Raw genomic sequence first — 25,010 nt, 5'->3', positions numbered from 1 at the left:
GAGTGAGGGCCCTGGTCTGCCTGGCCTGATAGCAGGCAGCATTAGCCGCAGCCTGCAGCTAACACTGCCCGCTATTAAAGTGAAATGAATATTCATATCCTCTCCACGCCCTTGGGGCGTGGGGAAGAGTGAATATTCATTTCTCTTTAGTAACGGAGAAAGGCTTTAGCCGCAGCAGCCGTCTTCTGCCTCTTGTCACCCGCTGCTGATCCGCTGACACTGGGGGGGCCCCCATAGCAGCTGCGTGGTGTGTCGCTATTAGCGACACATCACTGGCTGTGGGCCACTGGAGCAGCGGGGGCCCTAGGCAGCTGCTGGCCCTGTATGCCAGCAGGTGTTAATGCCTGGACCCACTGGAGAATCCTCCCGTTCTCCGGTGGGCCAGTCCAACCCTGTACACCACCATAAACAGGGGTAACTCCTGCAAATTCTAAATTTCTGTTTCGATTAAAGTGATCCCACAGTGGCACACACTTTAGAAACTGGTTCATCTATCATTCACTGGCATTATATGGTGCCCTTGTCATAGCCATGTATTGGGCCAGTGTACAACCTTAATAGCTTCTGCCCTACTACTACTCCCAGGTATCTACTGTGACTGAAATTCAGCCCTCGCATTTAAAATCACACAGGCCCATGTTGTTCCTGTCCCCAAGCACCAGATGGGATATATTACTAATATTACCCTGGATGAAGGAAAGCAAGATATACTACACGACCAATATTTCTAATGATACCAACGGCCTGCTGGGGTAAGTCAGGGACTTTGTGCTCCATCACAACTCTTAACAGTGTGGGTGTCTTGAGAACACCAATTCTGTTAACATTGTAGCAGACAAGGAGGCCTACAACCAGACAGGCCCTTCTGGCATTTGCCAGAATTGCCAGATGGCCAGTCCGACTCTTACTAGTCCCAAAATTTCTAGACATAAACACCATTAGATATACAAGTGAATAGATTCTGTACAAAAGTGATAAATATTACAGATTTATATAATATATTCTATAAGTCACAGGCAGATTACCTGGTCGTTGGTTGTGCCATCAGGTATGTTTCCTACTCCATTCAATACTTCTGCAGACTAATGTGAGATACACAGATGGAATAGTTAGATAGGAGATAGATAGATAGATAGATAGATAGATAGATAGATAGATAGATATGGGATAGATAGATTTGAAATACATAGACAGATGATAGATAGAAGATAGATAGATAGATAGATAGATAGATAGATAGATAGATAGATAGATAGTCGCCAGTTACAAACATGACTTTGTACCAGACAATCCTTATTCTCAGATTCCTCATTGTACGTAATCAGTGAGTTCAGAGGCTCATTTTCCACAGGAACCATGACTTTCTTAGTTTCTATCTTGCACAGCAGGAGACATAGTACTGTATGAATGAAAAGGGAATATCAAGGTGAGTGCTTGCAGGAGACGCAGCAGCAGGGGGCACTGTAAGAAGAACAGAGACCAGACTGGTAAAATACAGTAAATCTTAAGAAAAGACAAGTGAGGAGTGAAAGCCCCCAGCCATCAATCCCATATCATATATCCTGTATAATAGGGGAACAGAACAGAAGGCAGAGAAATGTCAGCAGAGGCTGCGAGAAGTAACACTGCCCCCTAGTGGACTGCTCTGGTAATGCATCAGATCATGATTAGGAGTAGGACACTTGTAACAATCATGCTCAATCTGTTATTTCCATTAAAATGAAAAGTGCAAAAAAGGAAATTATACAGCTTTGTTAATCCTAATCAAGTCGCATTTCTGATCTATCTAGCATTTCCAGCTGTTAGGGTAATTTGGACATTTTAGTTTCACAAGAGCTGGATATTCACAAGTTGGAGAACTTACAAATGGCAAATTAAACATTTTTCCATGGTAAAGCAGTTTCTAAACTACAATGAATTAGAGTATTGTTCCTACAGTGCCCCTAAAGGGAGCGTAAGGTACTGCAGTCTGGTATCCAAAAACAGTGGGAACGTTCTATGGACAAAGAATACATAGGAAAGAGAGTTACTCACAGAGGAAAAATAGCGGAATCAACAGGATCAGTGCAATGGCGCTTCCACTTAGGGTTGGGGGATCTGGCATTTTTTCTATACAGACATCGCCACCCAAGCAGTCACAAACGTACACCGTGATATTCTCCAGAGAGACCACTCCTTGGCGGTCATAGATTTCCAGATGCAATGTGTGGTTTCCTTGACCAGCATCTTTCTCCTTCTTCACTTTGAGGATATCATCTGGAGAGATCAATATTGTATAGTTGTCAGAGATTCTTGAGACTTTGGTTGTCAAGAACAAACAGCCATGTGGTAAAAATGTAAAGAGTGAAAAAAAAATGTTTTTTTATTGGAACAGACTGCCAAAGAATGATAAACCTTCTTGCTCTTCATGCATGGCCTGAGGGGTCAGAACATGACACATGGAGATGCACCAAAGAAAGGAGTCATGCCCTGCCCCCGAGGCCCTGCATATAACAAAGTGTATCGGCTTTTCCTGAAATGTTCCCTCACACTCGAGTCTAATTTAGTGTTAATATGCGCATTAGATAAACTATTTTGCAGTCAGAAAGCTAAGAGTTAACCCTATCTTCATAAATGGCCATTGTCAGATTATGCCTTTGGAATCTGCTTTTCTGCTTAGAAGTTGCAGCCGTTCTCTCTCTAGCTTGTAAGCACTGCACTGAAGCTGGCCGGGATTAGGAGGCAACAGCGAGCTCTAGCGATACTGGCTAGCTTCAAAACAGTGCTTACAAGTGCAATAGAAAAGAGCTTGTAAGCACTGTGCATGTTCTGCAGTCTAGCAGGGGTGGTCGGTCTCGAAGGCAACGAGCTGCAAACAAAAGAAAATTATAAGTATCTCAAGAGCGGCTGAAAATTTTAACAAGCAACAAATGGTAAAATTGCTTGTATTTACCAACAATATCCGTTTATGAAAGTGGGAATATTCCCTTTAACAAGCTTGTGTTGATTGATTCACATTTTTATTAAATGTTTACATGTAAACATATCTCATTGTGACAACCTTCCTATGACAACTCTTCACTGAGCCATATGATGCTTTAGTTTATTTATTTTACTAGCTTATATAGCGCCATCATATTCCACAGCGCTTTACAGACATCATCACTGTCCCCATTGGGGCTCATAATCTTGATTCCTTATCAGTATGTCTTTGGAGTGTGGGAGGAAACCGGAGAACCCGGAGGAAACCCACGCAATCACGGGGAAAACGTACAAACGCCTTGCACATCATATCCTCGGTAGGATTTTAACCAAGGACCCCAGCACTGCAAGACTACAGTGCTAACCACTGAGCCACGGTGATAACGATTGAGACACAGTGCTAACCACTGAGCCACGGTGATAACGATTGAGACACAGTGCTAACCACTGAGCCACGGTGATAACGATTGAGACACAGTGCTAACCACTGAGCCAACTTGCTGCCCAATGAACCATCATGCCAACCAGTGAGCAGCTCACTTTTGCCTGACATGATCGCTGTCACACTTTCTGATCATAAGTGAAGCTTCGCTTTAGCAAGTCTTCACAGTACATAACACAGCACACATTTCTGATCTTTGTAATACCGCAGCATTAGATTAATTGTTGGCGTCAGTGACATAGGAATGTGGCCTGATTTGTAGCTTTTGTCTAACAAACAGTTGAAGAACTCGCTAATATATTACCTAGAAACATGTCATTTCTAAGCTGTGTCTGAACTTCTGTGGAAAGTGTCAGGCCTCGTCATGGCCTTCACCGGGGCTTTTGCCTCCAGGGAATGACAAGGAGCTTGTACTGTAGGTGTGTCTCATTCTTGGGGTAACCAGCTCTGCAGGTATAATCAGCGACTGTCCGTATATACTTTTGACAGGAGGTTACTTTTGGGGTAGTTACAATACTCCACCCCATCTGACATGAAGACATAACCTAATTCTGCTTGCGAGTCATCTAATACTGTACTATAAGGACAATAGTAACACTTCTGGAAAACTCCAGGGGATAAGGCCAACAGGATTACTGTCACTATCATTCCCTTCCTCCGCCCTTAAAATACTAATTTTTACATAATGTTAATGGGGTTGTCCTGGACTTTAATCCTAAGGCCGGGGTCACACTTGCAACTGCAATGCGAGAAACTCGCGCCTCAATACCCGGCACTGCCGCCGGCACTCGGGACTGGAGTGTGAGGCTCTATGTATTTCTATGCAGCTGAACGCTCCGGTCCGAGCAGCCAACGGCAGTGCCGGGTATTAAGGCGAGAGACTCGCGTGAGTTTGTCACATTGTAGTTGTAAGTGTGACCCAGGCCTAATCCTTAGGATACGTCATCAATGTTTGATCAGTGGTGTGCAACACTCAGCACCCCCGCTGTTCCCAGCGCCGCCTCCGATGGCTAAAACTGTTTAGTGGCAGAGCTGCACAGCTTCGTCAACTGTATAGTGGCCACAGTAGGGTACTGTATGTCCAGAAAAATTGAATAAACCAGCTCACCTGCCTTGGCTTAGTGGTGCATGAAAGCACGAATTCCGTGAAGTTTCACATCCAAAAGTCCAAAAAAAAATTTTCAATTCAGCTTCCAAATTTTGAAAAAAATTTATTGGACATAAAAACAGAAAGTAGACAAGCTGCACCAATGCTGAGGCAACGCGTTTCGAACTGAAGTAGTTCTTTTTCAAAGCTGCCAAAAAAATTTGGAAGCTGAATTAAAAAATTTTTTATTGGTACTGCATGTCCGCCCCCTATTCAAATCACTAAGGGGCGGATGCACAGTCCCCAACGCAAAATCAAAAAGTCACTAATTGAGAGGTATTCAAAAGACATGAGCCAATATGCTTGGAAAAGATCGCCAAATCTGGATTTGCCATATTTGTGCCATATTGGTACCCTATTTGTGCCGAATTTATGTTTGACGATCGCTTCCAAACATATTTGCTCATTTCTACTCCCACTGACTCCAATGGCATATGTTCAGCGAATAATGCACAAACAATATTTGCCGGCGATTGTAAGCCGAACCAAATATTGAAAAATTTGCTCAACTCTAGTATTCAAGAAAAAACAACTGCTGGAAATGCAATGATGACTCGGGCTCAGAGTCTTTTTCATCCGATCTTCAGGAATTGCTGCTTTTCTCTGTAGTTTTGTAAATGTTCAGCATCTTTTTTTTGTATTTGTTTGGTCATTTACTAAGCACTTTTTAGATGTCTTTGACCAGTTGACCGTTTTTCTAGTGTTTTTTTTCTATTGTAGGGTACCGAACTTCTTCCAATCGGAAAACGCCTGAAGAATGGTCAGGTTACTTCTTTTATCTGAATGGCATCTATGGAAACCTGAAGTGGATAAAAATCTCACAAAAGCCTGAACATATGCACAGCAAGTGGCTTTTTACACAGAAATGCATATGTTTAATCTGATATTTTTTTCAAGCAAGTTTCTGAGCAGACCCACTCCAAATCTGCCTGAAAAAGACGATGTGTGAACGTAAGGAAATCGATGCAATTTGCTTCATTGAATTGGTTACTGTGCAGAGCTTGGGGAGAAATAGCAGATCTACAGCGAGTACTTAGAAATAGAGTTGAGCGACTTTAGTCAGATCGGGTTTCATGAAACAAAATTTGTTTCAGATGAAACTGGTCCGACTAGGGCAAAAAAAGTCGGAGTTTCGTCCGAAACACGACCCCAATGCAAGTCAATGGGGAATAAAAGTCGGCATTGAGCAGATGACATTCGCCGACTTTTATTTCCCATTGACTTGCATTGGGGTCGGGTTTCGGACAAAACTCCGACTTTTTTTGCCCTAGTCGGACCAGTTTCATTTGAAACAAATTTTGTTTCATGAAACCCAATCCGACTAAAGTTGCTCAACTCTACTTAGAAGCTTTCAGACCCTAAAAAAGTAACATGGATTACAGGTATCACCCTTTGTCTTTGATCCAGGACAGGGAATCAGTTTATTAACCCACAAATGATGAAAGACCACTAAACAAATCCCTCAGCCAACAAAAATCAAAATCCTACTACTGTATATTAACCCATCAGTCAGTGAAAGAACTACAGCCATCCTAAGGAGAAAGCCCACTCTAGACGTCTAGGAATCAAACATTCACACGTGTGTGTATATAGCCAGGCGATCTGTTTCTTACCATCATAGTCTATCATTTTGATGGGCAACTTCTCAGGTTGTTTGTCTGCAACGTTGACGTAGAAGGGTCCAGAGTAGGGTTTAAGGTCTTTGTCGATGATGGGTGTGCTGAGAACGACGTCCTCATTTTTCTCACAGGTTGTTATGTATGGAGTTTGCAGTCTTGGAACATTGTCATTAATGTCCTTTAGGTTAACAATTAAGGTGGCCGTACCAGTCATTGCAGGATCACCTAAAATGTTTGCATGAGAACCTTCCATTAAAGATTACATAAAAAGTGATATAGCATCAAGTAGAGGATATGTTATTCTCATTAGATAAACCTGGCTGCTATTTTACAGAAACGGGTCCACTCATGGCGGTGTCTGGTATTGCAGAGAATCTATAGATATTTAAAGTGATATTCTCAAGTTTTAAAGTTATCCACTGGATAAGGGATCATTTCCAATCACCTGGGGACCTGACTGCTGAGGCCATCACCAATCCCAAGAACCAGAGCCCTGAAGAGCCATTGATGAATGGAGTGTAGGTCGATCATGCGCACTGCCACTCCGTTCATTCTTTATGAGAGCACGCAGAGATTGCTGATTGCTGCGCTCTGGTCATCTTCGGCACTCCTATTAAGAATAGAGCGGCAGTGCGCTTTGCTGCATTCATCAAGAACTCTTCAGAGCTCCGGTTCTCGGAATCAGTTGGGGCAATTGTGGTCGTAACTTTCAAACTTGAGAATACCCCTTTAAGCTGCGATATATCAAACACAGTCCTTTAATGACAATGATTCTTTCTTGAAGACAGCAGCTATGACTTACTTTTTACAGAACATGTCTTGGAGTATGAACACGTAATATTTACTGCAAAAATCCTGATGATTTCACCGCCGATCAGAAGCGGTGTTTGCCATGCTGTCATGCACATGATTGCGCGACAAGCACCCGATGTTCGGGGAGCCGAACCCGAACACTACGGAACTTTACTGTTCAAGTTTGCCCATCTCTACTGAGGACTGCAGTGAAGCAGTGCAGGCCGCTCTCTGTTTTTTTCCATACACCGGGTATCCCACACGCCTTATTTCACTAAAGACGACACCCAGCATATAAGGCTAGTTTCAGACTAGCGCTTTTGCCCGCAGTGCACGGTGCCGCTAAGCCCCATCCCCTGCTGCGCCCCCTCCGGTCATCGCCTAGTATCGCACATCGCTGCATGCGATCTGCACACCCTATCTTTAGCATAGGGTGTGCAGACCGTGCGCTGGCCGTGCGCTAGTAGGATTTTGCGTGTGCTGCGCCCTTTTGACAGCGCTCCGATTGCACCAAAATGTAACATGGTGCGTTCGGCGCACGTCAGCGCACCTTCAAAAGGGCGCATCGCACGCAAAATCCTACTAGCACACAGCCAGCGCACGGCCTGCGCACCCTATGCTAAAGATAGGGTGTGCAGATTTCATGCAGCGATGTGTGATACTAGGCGGAGATGACCGGAGGGGGAGCGGCAGGGGCGGGGCTTACGGCGCCGTGCGCTGCGGGCAAAAACGCTAGTCTGAAACTAGCCTAAGACGACCCCTGACCTTTGAGAAGATTTTCAGGGGTTAAAAAGTCATCTTATACACCAGAAAATACAGTACTTTTATTTGTGAGTTCTTCATTCCCTTGCCATTTTCAAGAGTTCTGCCAGTTGGCAATGAATGAAAACATCTGAGTAACCTGCCCTTCCTAATCATATCTAAGCTGCAGAGCTTGTTACAAGAGAAAGCTCTAAATCAGACCCTACACCTGTGTCAGTTGGACTTGATATGGGCACAATTTTAGAAAGCGTTACAATGCGCTACTGCACCATGTCCACCTGCGGGGGCGAATAAGCCCATAAGTTTTCAGGTAACACCTCAGCGCTACGACAAACTCCTGCGTTCATTGTTAGCCACAGGTAGGCATGAGATGCTTTGAGGCTTGAATATAATTTTTTTTTCATACACTGACGGCAAACAGAGATCTTAAAAAGTTGAGAAACTTTAACAAAAGGCATATTAGAAAAGTGCAAAACCTTCAGGTCGTCAACATGAGCGTGGTTTGGATGCATCACTCGTTGAGACTTGGCTGAGCGAAGAAGATGACTGGTACATATAATAGCAAAGTCAATCTATGGGTCATACTGTATATAGTGAAAATATGAAAAGGCCTAAACATGGTGGCAGTCATCTGTGACCCTCAACATTAACTTACTTATAGTGTTAAAAAATCTGGGTGTACAGTAAGTTGTACAATATGTGGGTCAATGCAGTCTATGTGGGGGTGGAAAATGAAAGATGAAATTAGCCAATGTTCCACCGCACTAACCACCAAACGCCACCATTTGCTGGTTGAACAAAACAGGCAGGAACTGAAATATGGGGAGAGGATTCCCCATATGAAGTGCGGCCCCCAGGCTCACCCACCCACTTCCTGGACCATTTCTCTGCCTGGCTGCCGCACTTCATGTCCTCAGAACTACCAACCCTTATCCTGGGAGACTTCAACATCCCCATTAACAGCCCCACTTCCACATCTGCATCCCAGCTTCTTACACTAACCACTTCTCTAGGCCTCTCTCAGCTCTCAACCTCTGAAACACACAAAGACGGTAACACCCTGGACCTGGTTTTCGCCCGGCTCTGCTCAATCTCCTACCTAGATAACTCACCGCTTCCCCTCTCTGACCACAACATTCTCTCCTTTACACTCACAAACCCTCGCTCACCCCAGCACCCTCCTACCTACCATTCAGTCAGAAATCTACAAGCCATTAACCCTCATACACTTTCAGACTCCCTACACTCATCATTGTCCCCAATCTCTTCTTTGTCCTGTCCTGTTCTGGCTGTACATCACTTCAATGACACTCTTAGAAGCACCCTTGACTAAGTAGCTCCCCTCACCCTCAGAACCTCCAAACACAGAGTGAAACAGCCCTGGCTCACATCGCAAACCCGATTTCTCCAGCGATGCTCTAGGTGTGCTGAACGCTTATGGAGGAAAACACGCACACCAGAAGACTTCATACACTTCAAATTTATGTTAAGGACATATAACTCTGCCCTTCACCTCGCCAAACAGACCTACTTCACCACCCTGATCTCCTCACTATCCAACAACCCCAAGAAACTTTTTGACACCTTTCACTCCCTCCTCAGGCCAAAAGCACAAGCCCCTATCACAGACATTTGCGCCGATGACCTGGCCTCCCACTTTATAGAGAAAATAGACAATATCCGTCAGGAAATCCGCTCCCAATCACCAAGTTCAGTGACTCCCATCCCTCCCTGCATTTCCCCTGGCTCACTCTCCACATTCGATCCCATCACAGAAGAAGAAGTCTCCAGGCTCCTCTCCTCTTCTCGTCCGACTACATGCACAACCGACCCCATTCCCTCACATCTCCTCCAGTCTCTCTCTCCAGTCGTCACAACTCACCTAACTACAATCTTTAATCTCTCCCTCTCCTCTGGCATTTTCCCCTCCTCCTTCAAACACTCTATCATTACTCCATTACTAAAGAAACCCACCCTCGACCTATCCTGCACAAACAACTACAGACCAGTCTCCAATCTCCCCTTCATCTCTAAACTCTTGGAGCGCCTGATATACTCCCGCCTTACCCGTTACCTCTCCACTCACTCCCTCCTAGACCCTTCACAGTCCGGTTTCCGCCCCCTACATTCGACAGAAACTGCACTCATCAAAGTGACCAATGACCTTCTGACAGCAAAATGTAATGGTGACCACTCTCTGCTCATTCTTCTCGACCTTTCTGCAGCTTTCGACACTGTTAACCATCCTCTCCTACTCTCTAGGCTCCAGTCACTAGGCATTAAGGACACTGCTCTTTCCTGGTTCTCCTCCTATCTTTCTGACCGCTCCTTCAGTGTTCTGTTTTCTGGCTCCACTTCATCTCCTCTTCCTCTCACTGTTGGGGTACCTCAGGGCTCAGTCCTTGGCCCCCTTCTCTTCTCTCTCTACACGGCCCCAATTGGACAGACCATCAGCAGATTTGGCTTTCAGTACCATCTTTATGCTGATGACAAACAACTGTACACATCATCCCCTGACCTTACCTCCGCTGTACTACAGAATGCCACTGACTGTCTGTCTGCAGTCTCCAATATCATGTCTGCTCTCTATCTGAAACTCAACCTCTCCAAAACTGAACTTCTTCTGCTCCCGCCATCTACTAACCTCCCTAAATCTGACATTTCCCTCTCAGTGGGTGGCACCATAATAACACCCCGACAGCAGGCGCGCTGTCTGGGTGTTATGTTTGACTCCGATCTCTCCTTCACCTCCCATATACAATCTCTTGCCCGCTCGTGCCGCTTACACCTAAAGAACATCTCTAGAATCCGCCCTTTTCTCACCATGGAAACAACAAAAACTCTCACTGTCGCCCTGATCCACTCCCGCCTGGACTACTGTAATGCTCTATTAATTGGCCTCCCCCTCACTCGACTCTCCCCTCTCCAGTCTATCCTTAATGCAGCAGCCAGGGTTGTCCATCTGGCTAATCGTTACTCAGACGCGTCCGCTCTTCGCCAGTCGTTACACTGGCTGCCAATTCATTACAGGGTACAATTCAAAGTACTTGTTCTCACCCACAAAGCTCTCCACAGTGCGGCACCCCCTTACATCTCCTCCCTCATTTCTGTCTATCGGCCTAACCGACCGCTGCGCTCTGCAAATGACTTTCGACAAACCTCTGCCCTAATCCGTACCTCCCACTCCCGACTCCAAGACTTCTCCCGTGCTGCGCCAATCCTCTGGAATGCTCTACCCCAAGATATTAGGACCATCCACAATTTGCATAGTTTTAGGCGCTTGCTCAAAACACATTTGTTCAGAGCGGCCTATCACATTCAGTAATCAAAGTCATTTTATGTTTGTGTGTGTGTAGCCCATTCACTATCTCCATCTAACCCCCACCCCCTGAAGATGGCTGGACCATCATTGTAAATACATCATTGTAAATACAAACCTGTGCTTTGTATCTCCCCCACCTCATTGTAGATTGTAAGCTCCCACGAGCAGGGTCGTCTTATTTCGCTTTAATTATTGTATTGTTAACGTTGTTACTTATGACTGTTGTGTTTGAAACTGTTCAACTGTAAAGCGCTGCGGAATATGTTGGCGCTATATAAATAAAGATTATTAGTATTATTATTATTATTCCCAGAAGGAAGACCTTCAAAGGGACACTGAGTCAGATAACTGCTGTGGCACAGCTGCTAAATATAAAAGTCATAGTATTGGGAGTGATGCCTGTTAAAGAGAATCTGTCACCCCTTTTTGAGATATCATATAATGATATCATTCAATTGTGTGTCACATAAGGATTCTCTTAGTACTTTTGCTTCCCCCTGACCCCACACCTTTCATGCATAAATACCTTTTTTATATTGGTTCAGATGTTTGTAAACTGCCACGGTCCGGTCCGATCGGCGGGGCTTATTCACCTGCTCCCCCCTCCCTGTCTTGCTCTTCACAAGAAGAAATGCATAGCTCAAGACAGGGAGGGGGGGAGCAGGTGAATAAGCCCCGCCCAGCGGACCGGACAGCGGCGGTTTACATACATCTGAACCGATATAAAAAAGGTATTTATGCATGAAAGGTGCGGGGTCAGGGGGAAGCAAAAGTACTAAGAGAATCCTTATGTGACACACAATTGAATGATATCATTATATGATATCTCAAAAAAGGGGTGACAGATTCCCTTTAAGCTCAGACGTACAGGCCACATTAGTCATCTAACTGCTAGATGATAAGTAAGGTTTATGTAAATAGAACGCTGAATAAGGTATCGCATGTAAAGTAGGAAGTGTCATACCATACTGTATTATCTCTATTGTCATTACCCATGATATACAGGATAGATAGATATGGGATAGATAGATAGATAGATAGATAGATATGAGAAAGATAGATACATAGATAGATAGATAGATAGATAGATAGAAATGTTCTTTCTGTTTTAGACAAATAAATAGCGTTGGTTGTCTAGAACAGCGTTCTCATTGTCTGATTTTTTGATTGGAGAGTATCCTGAATAATCCGCTGCTAACACTAGCATAGAAATGGTCGACCAGTCAGTGATCAAGTCCATCAGGGGTGATAGTCTCCTGAGGGTTATGCTTGGCAATCTGTCAAAATTTACAGGGAGCAGTTTGTTGCTATGGGACTGTGTGGAGTGGCTAAGGAGCATGTTGCACATGCACCCCATAACACCTGCCTTACAGGAGAAAATGGCCCTGATGACCTTAAACGGAGAGACCCAACAGATGGTTAGGTTTCGGCAGCCCAGAGACCATGATACAAAGTGATTAGGATCCTAGAGGACATGTATGGCGACGCTACTGACTTGGGTAATTTGCGTATTAGCCTATACTGTCGGATTTAGAGGAAAGGAAAGACAATGGCCCTGTATGCGAACGATCTGCAGGAGATAGCAGCCCACATTATCATTTTGAATCAGGAAGAATATTGGGGACTGGATCTGCTGGATGAGGTGCTGAGGGCCCAGTTAGCTGCGGGCTTGAGGGATCCTTATATGAGACAGGCTCATTCCGTCGGATTCAGTGGGAAGGAGAGACAGTGTCCCCGTATGTGAACGATCTGCAGGAGATAGCAGCCCACATCATCAATATGAGTCATGAAGAATATTGGGGACTGGGTCTGTTGGATGAGGTGATGAGGGCCCAGTTAGCTGCGGGCTTGAGGGATCCTTATATGACACAGGCTCTGAAGGAAGGTCTCTGTTACAACCCCAATATGAGCTTCCAGGAGGTTGGAGCAGAAGCCAGAGTCCGAGAACGGGAGGCATCAGCAATGACAGGTGTGGTCCAGAGTCATGAAGTAACTGTCTCCAAGTCACCTAATGCAGGACAGGTTTGCGCTCAAGAATTGCAGCAAGTAATGCGAGAAATCAGGGGAGAATAACGTAGTATCAGAGGAACCCTCGCCAATACTGCGTCCTAGTTCAGAAGAAAGAAGGAACACTGAGATTCTGCATGGAATACAGGCAGTTGAACGCCTGCAGCATTCAAGACTTATAACCCTTGCTAAGGATAGAAGAGTCTCCTAGTTCAGAAGAAAGAACACTGAGATTCTGTGTGGAATACAGGCGGTTGAATGCCTGCAGCATTCAAGACTTATACCCCTTGATGAGGATAGAAGAGTTTCACTCTGCCTTGGGAAAAGCCAAATTCTTCTCTTGCTCGATCTGGCTAGTGGGTATTGACAGGTTCCTATGGCAGCTGAAGACAGCTTTCATCCTTCCCATAGGGCTATTTGATTTCAACCAGATGCCATTCAGACTAACCAATACTGCGGCCCCATTGCATGAATTATTTAGGGGGACAGCAAGAGTTCCTAAACATTGGGCGATCCATTGGGAACCAAGACAGGAAGAGGTATTCCGGACCCTGAAGCTCGCTGACTAAGGCTAGTTTCACACTAGCGTTTTTGAGCGCAGTGACGGCCTGCGCACAGCCGCCGCTAAGCCCCGCCCCTGCCGCGCCTCCGCCGGTAGCTCCGCCTACCGGCGCATGACGCTGCATGCGCCCTGCGTCCCCTATCTTTATCACTGGGGGCGCAGGCCGTGTGCAGTATGCGTTTGGCGGCGCATGCGTCCTTTTGACGGTGTGCCGACCTGCGCCAAACGCAACCTGCTGCAGTTTGGTTGCGCCGGTGCAACATCAAAAAGGCGCATGCGCCGCCAAATGCATACTGCGCACGGCCTGCGCCCCCAGTGATAAAGATAGGGGACGCAGGGTGCATGCAGCGTCATGCGCCGGTAGGCGGAGCTACCGGCGGAGGCACGGCAGGGGGCGGGGCTTAGCGGCGGCCGTGCACAGGCCGTCGCTGCGCTCAAAAACGCTAGTGTGAAACTAGCCTAATGCTCCCATTCTGACATATGCAGACTTCACCCAACCCTTTGTGCTATATATGGATGGAAGTCTATATGGCTTAGGAACAGTGCTGGTTCAAGTCCATGAAGGACATGAAAGGGTGATTGCATATGCCAGTCGGTCATTAAAGGACTCAGAAAAGAATTCTGACAATTACAGCTCCTTCAACTTCTTGGAGTTGCTAGCCCTGGTCAGGGTCACGACAAAGATTTGAGAAGTACCTGTCGGGGTCAGAAGTTCATGTGAGAACCGACAACAATCCACTCGCCCACCTGAAAAATGTGAAGCTGGGGGCGTTAGAACAAAGGTGTGGTTGCAAGAATGTCCAAATATTTATACAAGATATCCTACCAACAAAAGGCTGAAAATATGCAAGGGGATGCACTGTCCAAGGTAACCGAAGGACGACCAACGAGCAACACAGATCAAGAGTTGGAAAGAGACAAGACACCAGACTTCAAGCGTTTCGCGACAGTCTTGGCAGCTGCTCAACAGTCAGGAGATGAATCCCAATCCACTCGAATACTTGGACACCCAAGAGATGAATGGATACAGTTACAGCAATCTGATTCCAAACTGGCAGAGTGCAGAAGTGGGTACCTTTAGGTCAGAAGCCCAGCAGGGAGGGGTGCCTTGTTGATCAATGTTCTGCAGATAGATGGGCAAATTGAACACCTTTGCATGAAGAGTGGCTTACTATATCGTGGATACAGCTGCCTCAAAAATTCGATACTACATGGCAGGTGGTGATACCAGAATTTACAGCATTAAGTTTGGCAAAAGATGCCCATGAAAGGGGCACACACTTTGGGGCAGAAAGGACCTTCCTGTCGTTACAGTGTGTGTATTGACACAAATTACGCTTGGTGGTGGATGAAGTTTGTCAAAGGTGCCAACAGTGTAAACTGACCACACCCCCAGAACAAAGGGCCCCCACCCAAGTGATCCAGACATCTGCTCCATTGGAGGTGCTAATGTCATCTACCTGATGATTGGCTTGTTTCTATAATGGCTATGAATAACAAATACTGCCTGGTAATCACCAACCACTTCACTAAATTTGCAGTTATGACTTCAGTCAGAAATTAGACAGCTGATGCAGCTACCAGGGTGATATGCTGAGACTTCATTCATGTGTACGGATACCCAAAGAGGTTCCACTCTGACCAGGGGGCCTACTTTCAAGGGAAAGTCATGGAGGAATTGCACAAACTCTATGTCCCGAACAACACCATATCACCAAAAAAGGGAAAGAGGCCGGTGGGCGCTTCAACAGATCATTACTGCAGATGTTAAGGACCCTAGAAGAGGATCGGAAGATGAGGTAGTCTGAATTTGTCTCAGAGCTTGTGTGGATGTACAAAAACCGGGTCCATACAGCCACCGGGTACACCCCAAACATGATGCTATTTGATGAGAAGGGCCAAGAGATCACTGAATTGGAGCTCAACCAAGAGGAAGATTGTACTAGAGGCAGTCCATGTATCTGAGTGCGAGAATATAGACATTGGCCTCAGACACTGAGACAGCTGGTGGAACAGAAATTTTGGGAGCTAGACCACCTGGATGTGACCCCAGTATAGGAAGTACCGCTACAACCGCTGTGGCACAGTTGCTAAAGATAAAAGGCCAGGATGGCAAAGCGAGAAAGCGGTTGGTGCCAGGATGTGATAAGAGGAGAATGTATAAGCTGTATAGCAAGCAAAAAATAGTAAAAATAGTCAAGAGTGACTTGTTAGCAGAGCAGGTGAGACGTTGTTGGTCAAGCACCGAAGTCCAGACTTCGCCAGTCAAGACGCAACGTCTAGACCTTGCCAATAAAGACCCAGCATCCAGACTTTGCCAGTCAAGAGCCAGCATCCAGACTCCACAGATCAAACTCCAAAGGTCAGACACTGTTGGTTGGATGAGACAGAGCGTCTGTTTTGCTGAAGAAGAGTCTTGGATGAATCAGGCTGTTATTTCCAGCGCAGACTTATGCTACAGGATGTGGATCGGGGCCAAACATCAGAAAATAAAGGCAGCCAGTAAGACAAACACACTGGGTATCAAGTAACGTACATATTGAAGACTTGTAGCTTAACAGGAAGTACCTGTGATGCCCGTTAGAGCCATTGCAACAACCATAGGTACCTAGATGAACTTACATGGCGACATACCTAGTATGTTAAGTGATGCATACTAAGCTCAAATGAACAGGCCATATTAGTCAACTCACTGCTAGTTGATAAGTACGGTGTATGTAACTAGAGCACGAAATATGGTATCGCATTTAAAGTAGGAAATGATATGAAGTGGCCATTCTCTGTGTTTGTCCTCCTCTACAATATTCAGTTTTTCAATGCATGTACTAGACAGGACACATGCATGTCAGAGCTAAGGTGCCAGATTACTAGATCTACATCACTAGACTACAAATCTGCCGTGGCTATACTCACCATCATCCACAGCCTGGACCTCCACAACGTACTTGCTGTTAATCACATGATCAGACTCTCTGTCCAGTTCTCTCTTGGTGGTGATGACTCCGGTATCTTCATTTACAGATAGCCATTCTGCACTGTCATTAGCCAAAAAGTACCTGGAAAAATTGCACATTCAGTAACCTCCAATGTCCAGAATCAGAACCTGAGTCCAGGACAATTCATTTAATACCTACTTGATGTTATTAGGTGCCGCTATATCAGGGTCTTTGGCCTCTACGGTCACCAACATAGTGCCTGGTTTAATGGAGTGTTCCTCTGCCGTGACCAGGATGGTCTGAGGTTTAAATATCGGAGCATCATTCCTATCTATGACATCTACTGCGACTGAGGTCTTCTCTTTGGACTTCCGTGATTGGATTGTGCCTGCATCTACAACCCATTTTCCTGTTGCTGGCTTCTGAAGTATTTTGCAACTATAAATTGGTTCTTCATTTTCAATTGCAATGATTAGATTGCTCGTGGCACTTTCTTCAAAATCCAAGGGCTGTAGATACAAAGAATATCAATGTATACTGGAAAGACTGTCCATAAATGGAGTCATAAGGCTACATTCACACATCCGTGTGAGTATCACCCTCTTAGCTACTTTCTTTTATCCATTTTTTTTTCTGAAGCAGGCAAACTGTCTGAACTTTATATCCATTGACTCTTAACAAGTTATCAGTCAAAAATTAATGATACTTGGATGGAAACTGAAGTAATAAGTTTGACTTCTCTGTTTCATCCGTTTTATACAAATCCTCATAGACAATTAAGAGTCTGATCTGCAAGACGGGTAAAAGGACAAGCTCTGAGGCTAACGGACCTGAGACTCACATCTGTTTTTAAAACTGATGTGTGTATGGAATAATGACACTCTATAGGTCCATGTGCTGTCCACGTCACATGGAAGTGTAACGGCAGCTTAAAAGATTTGCATAGTAAATTGACCAATGTTATTCAATAGGGCTGGTCAGAAGATTGTGCATATTGCATCCGATTTTTCAGTTTTCTGCAACTGTTAACCAAGGACAGTACACTTGATTGTGTACATTTTAACCTGTCAATGCATAAAATCGGATACCATACGGTCATAAAAAAGCGAACACACAGATGGCAGACATATGTCTGAGTTTTTTGGATGGAAATAGGGTGATTTTTCAAACGTTCATTTGACCCTGATCTAAGTTTACATAGAGACTGAGACCCTCGGCTAGGAGAGCTACCATTACCTTCATAGCTGTGCATGGATGGAGAGGTGTTTTAACTGAGAATTTCAAAAAACAGGGTTTTCATTAGGTTTGTCACCTACGTGGACGATTTGGCATAACATTGACACCACAGGATCTACAGTGGATTGTTTCATTTGTCTTATTTTGCTGGGTCACCAGTACTGAATTTTAGGCAGGACAAAGTGATTCCTCCGCCACCCTTGGGCAAGAGAATGCCTTAATCAGGCCCCATTAAAAATATTTTAAACTTCTCAATGTTATCACTAAAGAGAGGCACCAAACAAAACAATGGAGCAAATGTCCACCAATGTCAGTCCAGGCTTGTACATCATAACACGTGTTACATTTACCTTAATCACCCTAAGAAGTCCTTCATTTGTTTTTGGATCTGTTGAAATTGAGAAATGCTCATTCTCATCTCCTTCTATGATAGAATATTTTGCTCTCCACCCTGGGGTGTATGGAGTATCACCATCGATAATTCCAATTCGCAGCACAGTTACATTGACATCTCGCTCCAGCACTTCACCACGTATCTATATAGAAAAGAATAAAATGATCTTTCATACACTATGTTTTTAGGCACGGCTGATTACTACACACTGCGACAAATCTAGAAGGGAGAGTCCGACATAAAATTAACGGGAATATATACAGTTGTAGCAAAAAGTATTGACACCCCTGTAATTCTGTCAGATAATACTCAGTTTTTTCCTGAAAATGATTGCAAACACAAATTCTTTGGTATTATTATCTTCATTTAATTTGTCTTAAATGAAAAAACACAAAAGAGAATGAAGCAAAAAGCAAAACATTGATCATTTCACACAATACTCCAAAAATGGGCCAGACAAAAGTATTGGCACCCTCAGCTTAGTACTTGGTTGCACAACCTTTAGCCAAAATAACTGCGACCAACCGCTTCCGGTAACCATCAATGAGTTTCTTACAATGCTCTGCTGGAATTTTAGACCATTCTTCTTTGGCAAACTGCTCCAGGTCCCTGATATTAGAAGGGTGCCTTCTTCAAACTGCCATTTTTAGATCTCTCCACAGGTGTTCTATGGGATTCAGGTCTGGACTCATTGCTGGCCACCTTAGAAGTCTCCAGTGCTTTCTCTCAAACCATTTTCTAGTGCTTTTTGAAGTGTGTTTTGGGTCATTGTCTTGCTGGAAGACCCATGACCTCTGAGGGAGACCCGCTTTCTCACACTGGGCCTTACATTATGCTGCAAAATTTGTTGGTAGTCTTCAGACTTCATAATGCCATGCACACGGTCAAGCAGTCCAGTGCCAGAGGCAGCAAAGCAACCCGAAAACATCAGGGAACCTCCGACATGTTTGACTGTAGGGACCATGTTCTTTTCTTTGAATGCCTCTTTTTATCTACTGTAAACTCTATGTTGATGCCTTTGCCCAAAAAGCTCTACTTTTGTCTCATCTGACCAGAGAACATTCTTCCAAATCATTTTAGGCTTTTTCAGGTAAGTTTTGGCAAACTCCAGCCTGGCTTTTTTATGTTTCTGGGTAAGAAGTTGGGTCTTCCTGGGTCTCTTACCATACAGTCCTTTTTCATTCAGACGCCGAAGGATAGTACGGGTTGACAATGTTGTACCCTTGGACTGCAGGGCAGCTTGAACTTGTTTAGATGTTAGTCGAGGTTCTTTATCCAACATCTGCACAATCTTGCTTTGAAATCTCTTGTCAATTTTTCTTTTCCGTCCACATCTAGGGAGGTTAGCCACAGTGCCATGGGCTTTAATCTTCTTGATGACACTGCGCACGGTAGACACAGGAACATTCAGGTCTTTGGAGATGGACTTGTAGCCTTGAGATTGCTCATGCTTCCTCACAATTTGGTTTCTCAAGTCCTCAGACAGTGCTTTGGTCTTCTTTCTTTTCTCCATGCTCAATATGGTACACACAAGGACACAGGACAGAGGTTGAGTCAACTTTAATCCATGTCAACTGGCTGCAAGTGTGATTTAGTTATTGCCAACACCTGTTAGGTGCCACAGGTAAGTTACAGGTGCTGTTAATTACACAAATTAGAGAAGCATCACATGATTTTTCGAACAGTGCCAATACTTTTGTCCACCCTCTTTAATATGTTTGGTGTGGAATTATATCCAATTTGGCTTTAGGACAATTCTTTTTGTGTTTTTTCATTTAAGACAAATTAAATGAAGATAATAATACCAAAGAATTTGTGTTTGCAATCATTTTCAGAAAGAAACTGAGTATTATCTGACAGAATTTCAGGGGTGTAAATACTTTTGTCCACAACTGTAGAACATGTAGAATTTTTGGGCAAACATGCTGAAATCCCCTCTCTAAATTTTGGTATCTTGTATGTGGCTTGTGTTGTAAGGACCTATAGTCTGATATGAGGCCATACCTCTCCAACTTTATAGGAAAATGGGGTATTGTCACGTGGAGCACCATATGGTAGCACAAAAAGTTTCTATGGGCAGTGGCATAGTTTAAAGTGGCAAAATCTGCAACAGGTCTCTCAACTATCAGGAGGGTCTGAAGGGCATCTCTCAGCAGGCTTTTGCTACGTAATCTGACAGCAGCATAATGTAGGGATGGAAACCCTGATTCCAGCAATGTATCACTTAGTTTACTGGGTGCAGCAGTTGTGATCACAGTTTTCTCTGCTGCAGAGCTCAGAATGTTGAGCCTTGTATAACCCCGCCCACACCACTGTGTACAGGGTACCTTTAAGGAAAGCTGCTGATCAGTTGATGGGGGTTGGATCCGGAGACATGACACACCTAGTGTTGTAGTGATAAATGTTTGCTGATAAAACACTGATTGTATTGAAACAGCGAAATATAGCCCAGTCAGTCTCATATCCCTGTAATCAGGGTCTCTGCAAATACATTATGGTGCCTTCAGATTACATAGTAAAAACCTGCTGATATATTCTTTTAATAGCATTGGTATTCTAGTATGGGCCAAAGGGTACTTTTCCTAAGATCCAGGACTCAGTTGATCATCCAACATTATATGTCCCATAATTTGCACCTGTAGAAGCCTCCCTTTGCCTCCTAGCATCCATCAGTGCCATGTGATGGTGATGGACCCTTAGTCGAAGTGAGACTTTAGTGAGAATTTAAGCTAGAAGAACCATCATTCCCTTCATAGCTGTAAGAGGGAGGAGAGGCAATAAAAAGTAGAATTACAAAAATAGAGTGGCCACTTGCTTGGTCACCCAGTTGGACCATTTTATGTAACATTGATACCACAGGTTCTACAAGGAAAATGATCTAAATTTCATTGCTATTGTTCCTGATAGAGACTCCCGCCAGGGGGAGGACATGCACCACCTCAGTGGTCTCCAAACAATGGCATTTGAGCGTGTGAGTGGTCTCCCAGTATGGCTTGACGGCAGCAAAATAGTAATAATTTTGCCACAGCTGAGACTCCTTAGACTGGAGACCACCGCTTTGGAAACAATCGCTAATGGAAGATTTAACTATACATTACGCACCTCGCCCTCTGACAATGTCGGAGGTATCGTGTTCCTATCTACCACAGAAATATGGACCTCACAGGTGCTCGTCTGTCGCTCTTCCAAACTATTGTCTTCAGCTTGAACTACCAACTTGTAAAATTTATTAGTCTGTAAAAACAAATAAATTCAATCATTTTACAAGAAAAGAAAAGTACAGAAGGATTTGGAACTTCATATTAATTGGAATTCAACCAAAGCCCAATAATAACCATTTATTAACAGGTTCCGCTTTTTGTAGCAGCGGATTGCTGGCGCTTTAAAAAAGACAAAAAAAAATGTGGTTGAATTTTTTTAATCCCATAAGAACCACTTACGCTTTTTTGTCTTCTTTTTTTTTCTTTATTTCTAAACTGTGAAAGGAGAGTGATTCAAAAAAAAAATTTTTCACTTTTTTTTTATTTTTTACTTTATTTACTGGCCTTTTCTGAGACTGCAGAATTTGTACTTCACAGGAGTAATGAAATGTCAGCCATGGGGGAACCTTGAGGAGGAGGCCTCTGCCTGCCATGGCAACCTACAATCGCATTGCAAAGGGGTGATGGATGGTGTGCCACTGCAATTGCACCACAACAATTACACCACCTCCATAGAGCAGCACCTGACGTGATGTACAATACTTGCCTGTCTTATGTCGAGAAGGGTTTAAAGGGGTTGTCCACTACTAGCTCAACCCCTTATCAATATGAATGTTTGCCCCCCGTTAAAATAAAAATATTGATACTCACCTCCCGTGCCGATGGCGTTCCAGAGGTGCCAGCACTCGCAATCCCGGGGCTCACAAGAGGTTGTTGAAGAGAGAGCTGCAGTAATCCTATTGATTTATTATATGTAGAAAGGTAGGGAGGTTACGCCAACGCTGAATGAGCACAGAGCTCACGTGACATAACAACCTCACATCAGCCCCAGGAACGAGTGTGCCGACATGGCTGGAATGGCGCCAGCACGAGAGGTGAGTAGAGATGTTTTTATTTTAACAAGGGCAAACACTCTGATAGTCCTAGTAGTGGATAACCCCTTTAAGAGGCAATTTATGTAGTTGCTCTATAAATTTCTAAAATCATCTTGATTGGTTTTACACATCTAGAAATACAAGATAGAAAAGATCCAGGATTAAAAATACCCCAGAAACAGCGTCACTTGTGTCCATGGATTGTGTTTGTTATTACAGATCGGATTTATTAAAGTGAATGCCACTTATTTACAACTAACTGAAGAGCCCGGCGTTGCCTGGGCATAGTAACCAACTGTGGTTAGTTATAACAAAGTACAGTATAATGATTATATTGCACATAAAAACCGTGCATCTAATCCTATTCTGTGTGATACTGACTGCTGAGCCATGTATCTAATCCTATTCTGTGTGATACTGTCTGCTGAGCCGTGTATCTAATACTATTTTGTGTGATACTGTCTGCTCAGCTGCGTATCTAATCCTATCCTGTGTAATACTGTCTGCTGAGCCGTGTATCTATTCCAATCCTGTGTGATACTGACTGCTGAGCTGTGTATCTAATCCTCTCCTGTGTGATACTGACTGCTGAGCTGTGTATCTAATCCTATCCTGTGTGATACTGACTGCTGAGCCGTGTATCTAATCCTATCCTGTGTGATACTGGGCTCCCCCTGCACTCTGTGTCAGAGGGTGGTCTGTGTTGGCACGGTAATAAATTGTGTTATTTTCAGCTTTACAGAAGGACGATAACACCATAGAAATGATAAGAATTATAGGCCTCAGTTACCACATCAGTCTACAAAGAAAACTGTTGCTGATAGTAACCAATCACAGCTTATTTTTCATCTTATAAACAGCTCTGGGACAGCGTGGTGAGTTTTGAGTGGCGACTTTGGTGTTTCGACTTTTATGTGGCGAGGTTGGTGTATGTGTGGTGAAATGTGTGCTGAGGGTGGTATATGTGTTGAAGCACGTGGTAGTGTGTGGCGCATTTTGTGTGTGTGTTCATATCCCCGTGTGTGGTGAGTATCCCATGTCAGGGCCCCACCTTAGCAACTGTACGGTATATACTCTTTGGCGCCATCGCTCTCATTCTTTCAGTCCCCCTTGTTCACATCTGGCAGCTGTCAATTTGCCTCCAACACTTTTCCTTTCACTTTTTCCCCATTATGTAGATAGGGGCAAAATTGTTTGGTGAATTGGAATGCGCGGGGTTAAAATTTCGCCTCAAAACATAGCCTATGACGCTCTCGGGGTCCAGACGTGTGACTGTGCCAAATTTTGTGGCTGTAGCTGCGACGGTGCGGATGCCAATCCCGGACATACATACATACACACCCACATTAAGCTTTATATATTAGATACCATGCACAATCTCACAACCTGTGGACAATCTTGGCACTATGGACCTGCTCTGGATAGTTGCACTTATAAATATGCATATTACAACATGACATTACAACACATTTTGGCTACTTTTTGCTCAGCAGTGTTTGATTATCTACCTCATAATTTAGGCATCCCTTGAAGGAGATGAAACCTTTGTCTTTGTGAATGGTGAATTCGGCATTGGGATCAGTGGGTGTCTGAGACTTCAGGTAGTAGCTGACGATAGAATTGGGGGTGTTTTCTTCGTCCTTGTCATAAGCCAGCAGTGTGTAGACTGTATAACCTGAAACACACATATGTTCTTGTGTCAAGGGTGAAATCAAACATGTCCTCAGGCCCAGGAAAACATACCAGGACTTCAGTTTCACGCTCATCATTATTCATATTACTGACTCCTATTTCAAATCCAGCTGTGAAATTTCCCATCCACTCATCACTCCAGGGAAGAATTATGTTAAGCCGGGGTCACACTTGCAACTGTAATGCAAGAAACTTGCGCAAGTCTCTCAGATTGCAGTTGCAAGTGTGACCCCGGCCTTACACTGCTCATCAGTGGTTCCGGGAAGGAGAGGAACATTCATGTAGGATCCATGTTACACAATGTTTATATGACAACCCAATTAAGATTTGTTCACAGAGAAAGAAAGCGATTAATAGACAGGAATGTGTTTTATCACCCAATAATGTAGTAAACACCCTAATTAACTATGGCCATGGGGTTGTACAGACACAACCATGGCTAGTTTCACATCTATCTACCCATCAATCTGTTTATCTATCTATCTGTCTGGCTACTATCTTTAATCTCTAATTTTACATCAACAATCTCTAGAGTAGAGAACCTAAGGATCGTTCAAAAGCCAAGGCTCTGATCTAATACTGGGCTCCAAAGGTCCAGGAGAAGACTTTGAAACTAAATCCATTCCTTATGGAATGATTCAAAAAGACCTGTTAGATCTGATTGATGACAGGGTCTGTATATACAATGTGTGGCAGTGCAGCTGCTGGAGTAGCATATCTATTACAACAAAGTGCCATTTTGTATGGCAAAATGTGATATTTGTGATGTATTTGGTTGGAGATTAGAGAAACAAGACAAGACACAGGAAAAACAGTAAGATATCAGAGAAGATTCTGTACAGTATACAGAATTAGGAAGAGATCAAGGAAGACTCTATACAGGACAGAGGAGAGGCAGCAAGTGATCAAGGAAGACTCTGCATACGACACAGGTGAGTCGACGAAAGTTCAAGGAAAACTCTGCATAAGACACAGGAGAGTCAATGAGAGATCAATGAAGACTGCATAGGACACAGGAGAGTCAGCGAGAGAGCAAGGAAGACTCTATACAGGATTCAGGAGA

The 25,010-nt window shown here is 44.1% G+C and overlaps 1 protein-coding gene across 1 annotated transcript in view; it reads right to left on the bottom strand.

Moving 5' to 3' along the window:
- The window catches only part of LOC141096088 (cadherin-like protein 26), a 162,892-nt gene that overhangs the window by 23,683 nt on the left and 114,199 nt on the right, over positions 1-25,010 (bottom strand). Inside the window, exons 6-14 of the mRNA XM_073582494.1 lie at positions 23,764-23,930; positions 21,283-21,414; positions 18,137-18,322; positions 16,749-17,059; positions 16,528-16,670; positions 6,164-6,394; positions 2,035-2,256; positions 1,284-1,399; positions 1,026-1,082 (exon numbers count right to left, since the gene is read on the bottom strand). Of these exons, the coding sequence (XP_073438595.1) occupies positions 1,026-1,082; positions 1,284-1,399; positions 2,035-2,256; positions 6,164-6,394; positions 16,528-16,670; positions 16,749-17,059; positions 18,137-18,322; positions 21,283-21,414; positions 23,764-23,930 (1,565 nt within the window). The remainder of the gene's footprint in view (positions 1-1,025; positions 1,083-1,283; positions 1,400-2,034; positions 2,257-6,163; positions 6,395-16,527; positions 16,671-16,748; positions 17,060-18,136; positions 18,323-21,282; positions 21,415-23,763; positions 23,931-25,010) is intronic.

The sequence above is a fragment of the Dendrobates tinctorius genome, unplaced genomic scaffold (genome assembly GCF_039654945.1).
Source record: "Dendrobates tinctorius isolate UK_male_01 unplaced genomic scaffold, ASM3965494v1 ptg000071l, whole genome shotgun sequence".
NCBI lineage: Eukaryota > Metazoa > Chordata > Amphibia > Anura > Dendrobatidae > Dendrobates > Dendrobates tinctorius.
The sequence above is the reverse complement of the archived record's forward strand: the minus strand, read 5'-3'. Positions and strand labels throughout refer to the sequence as shown.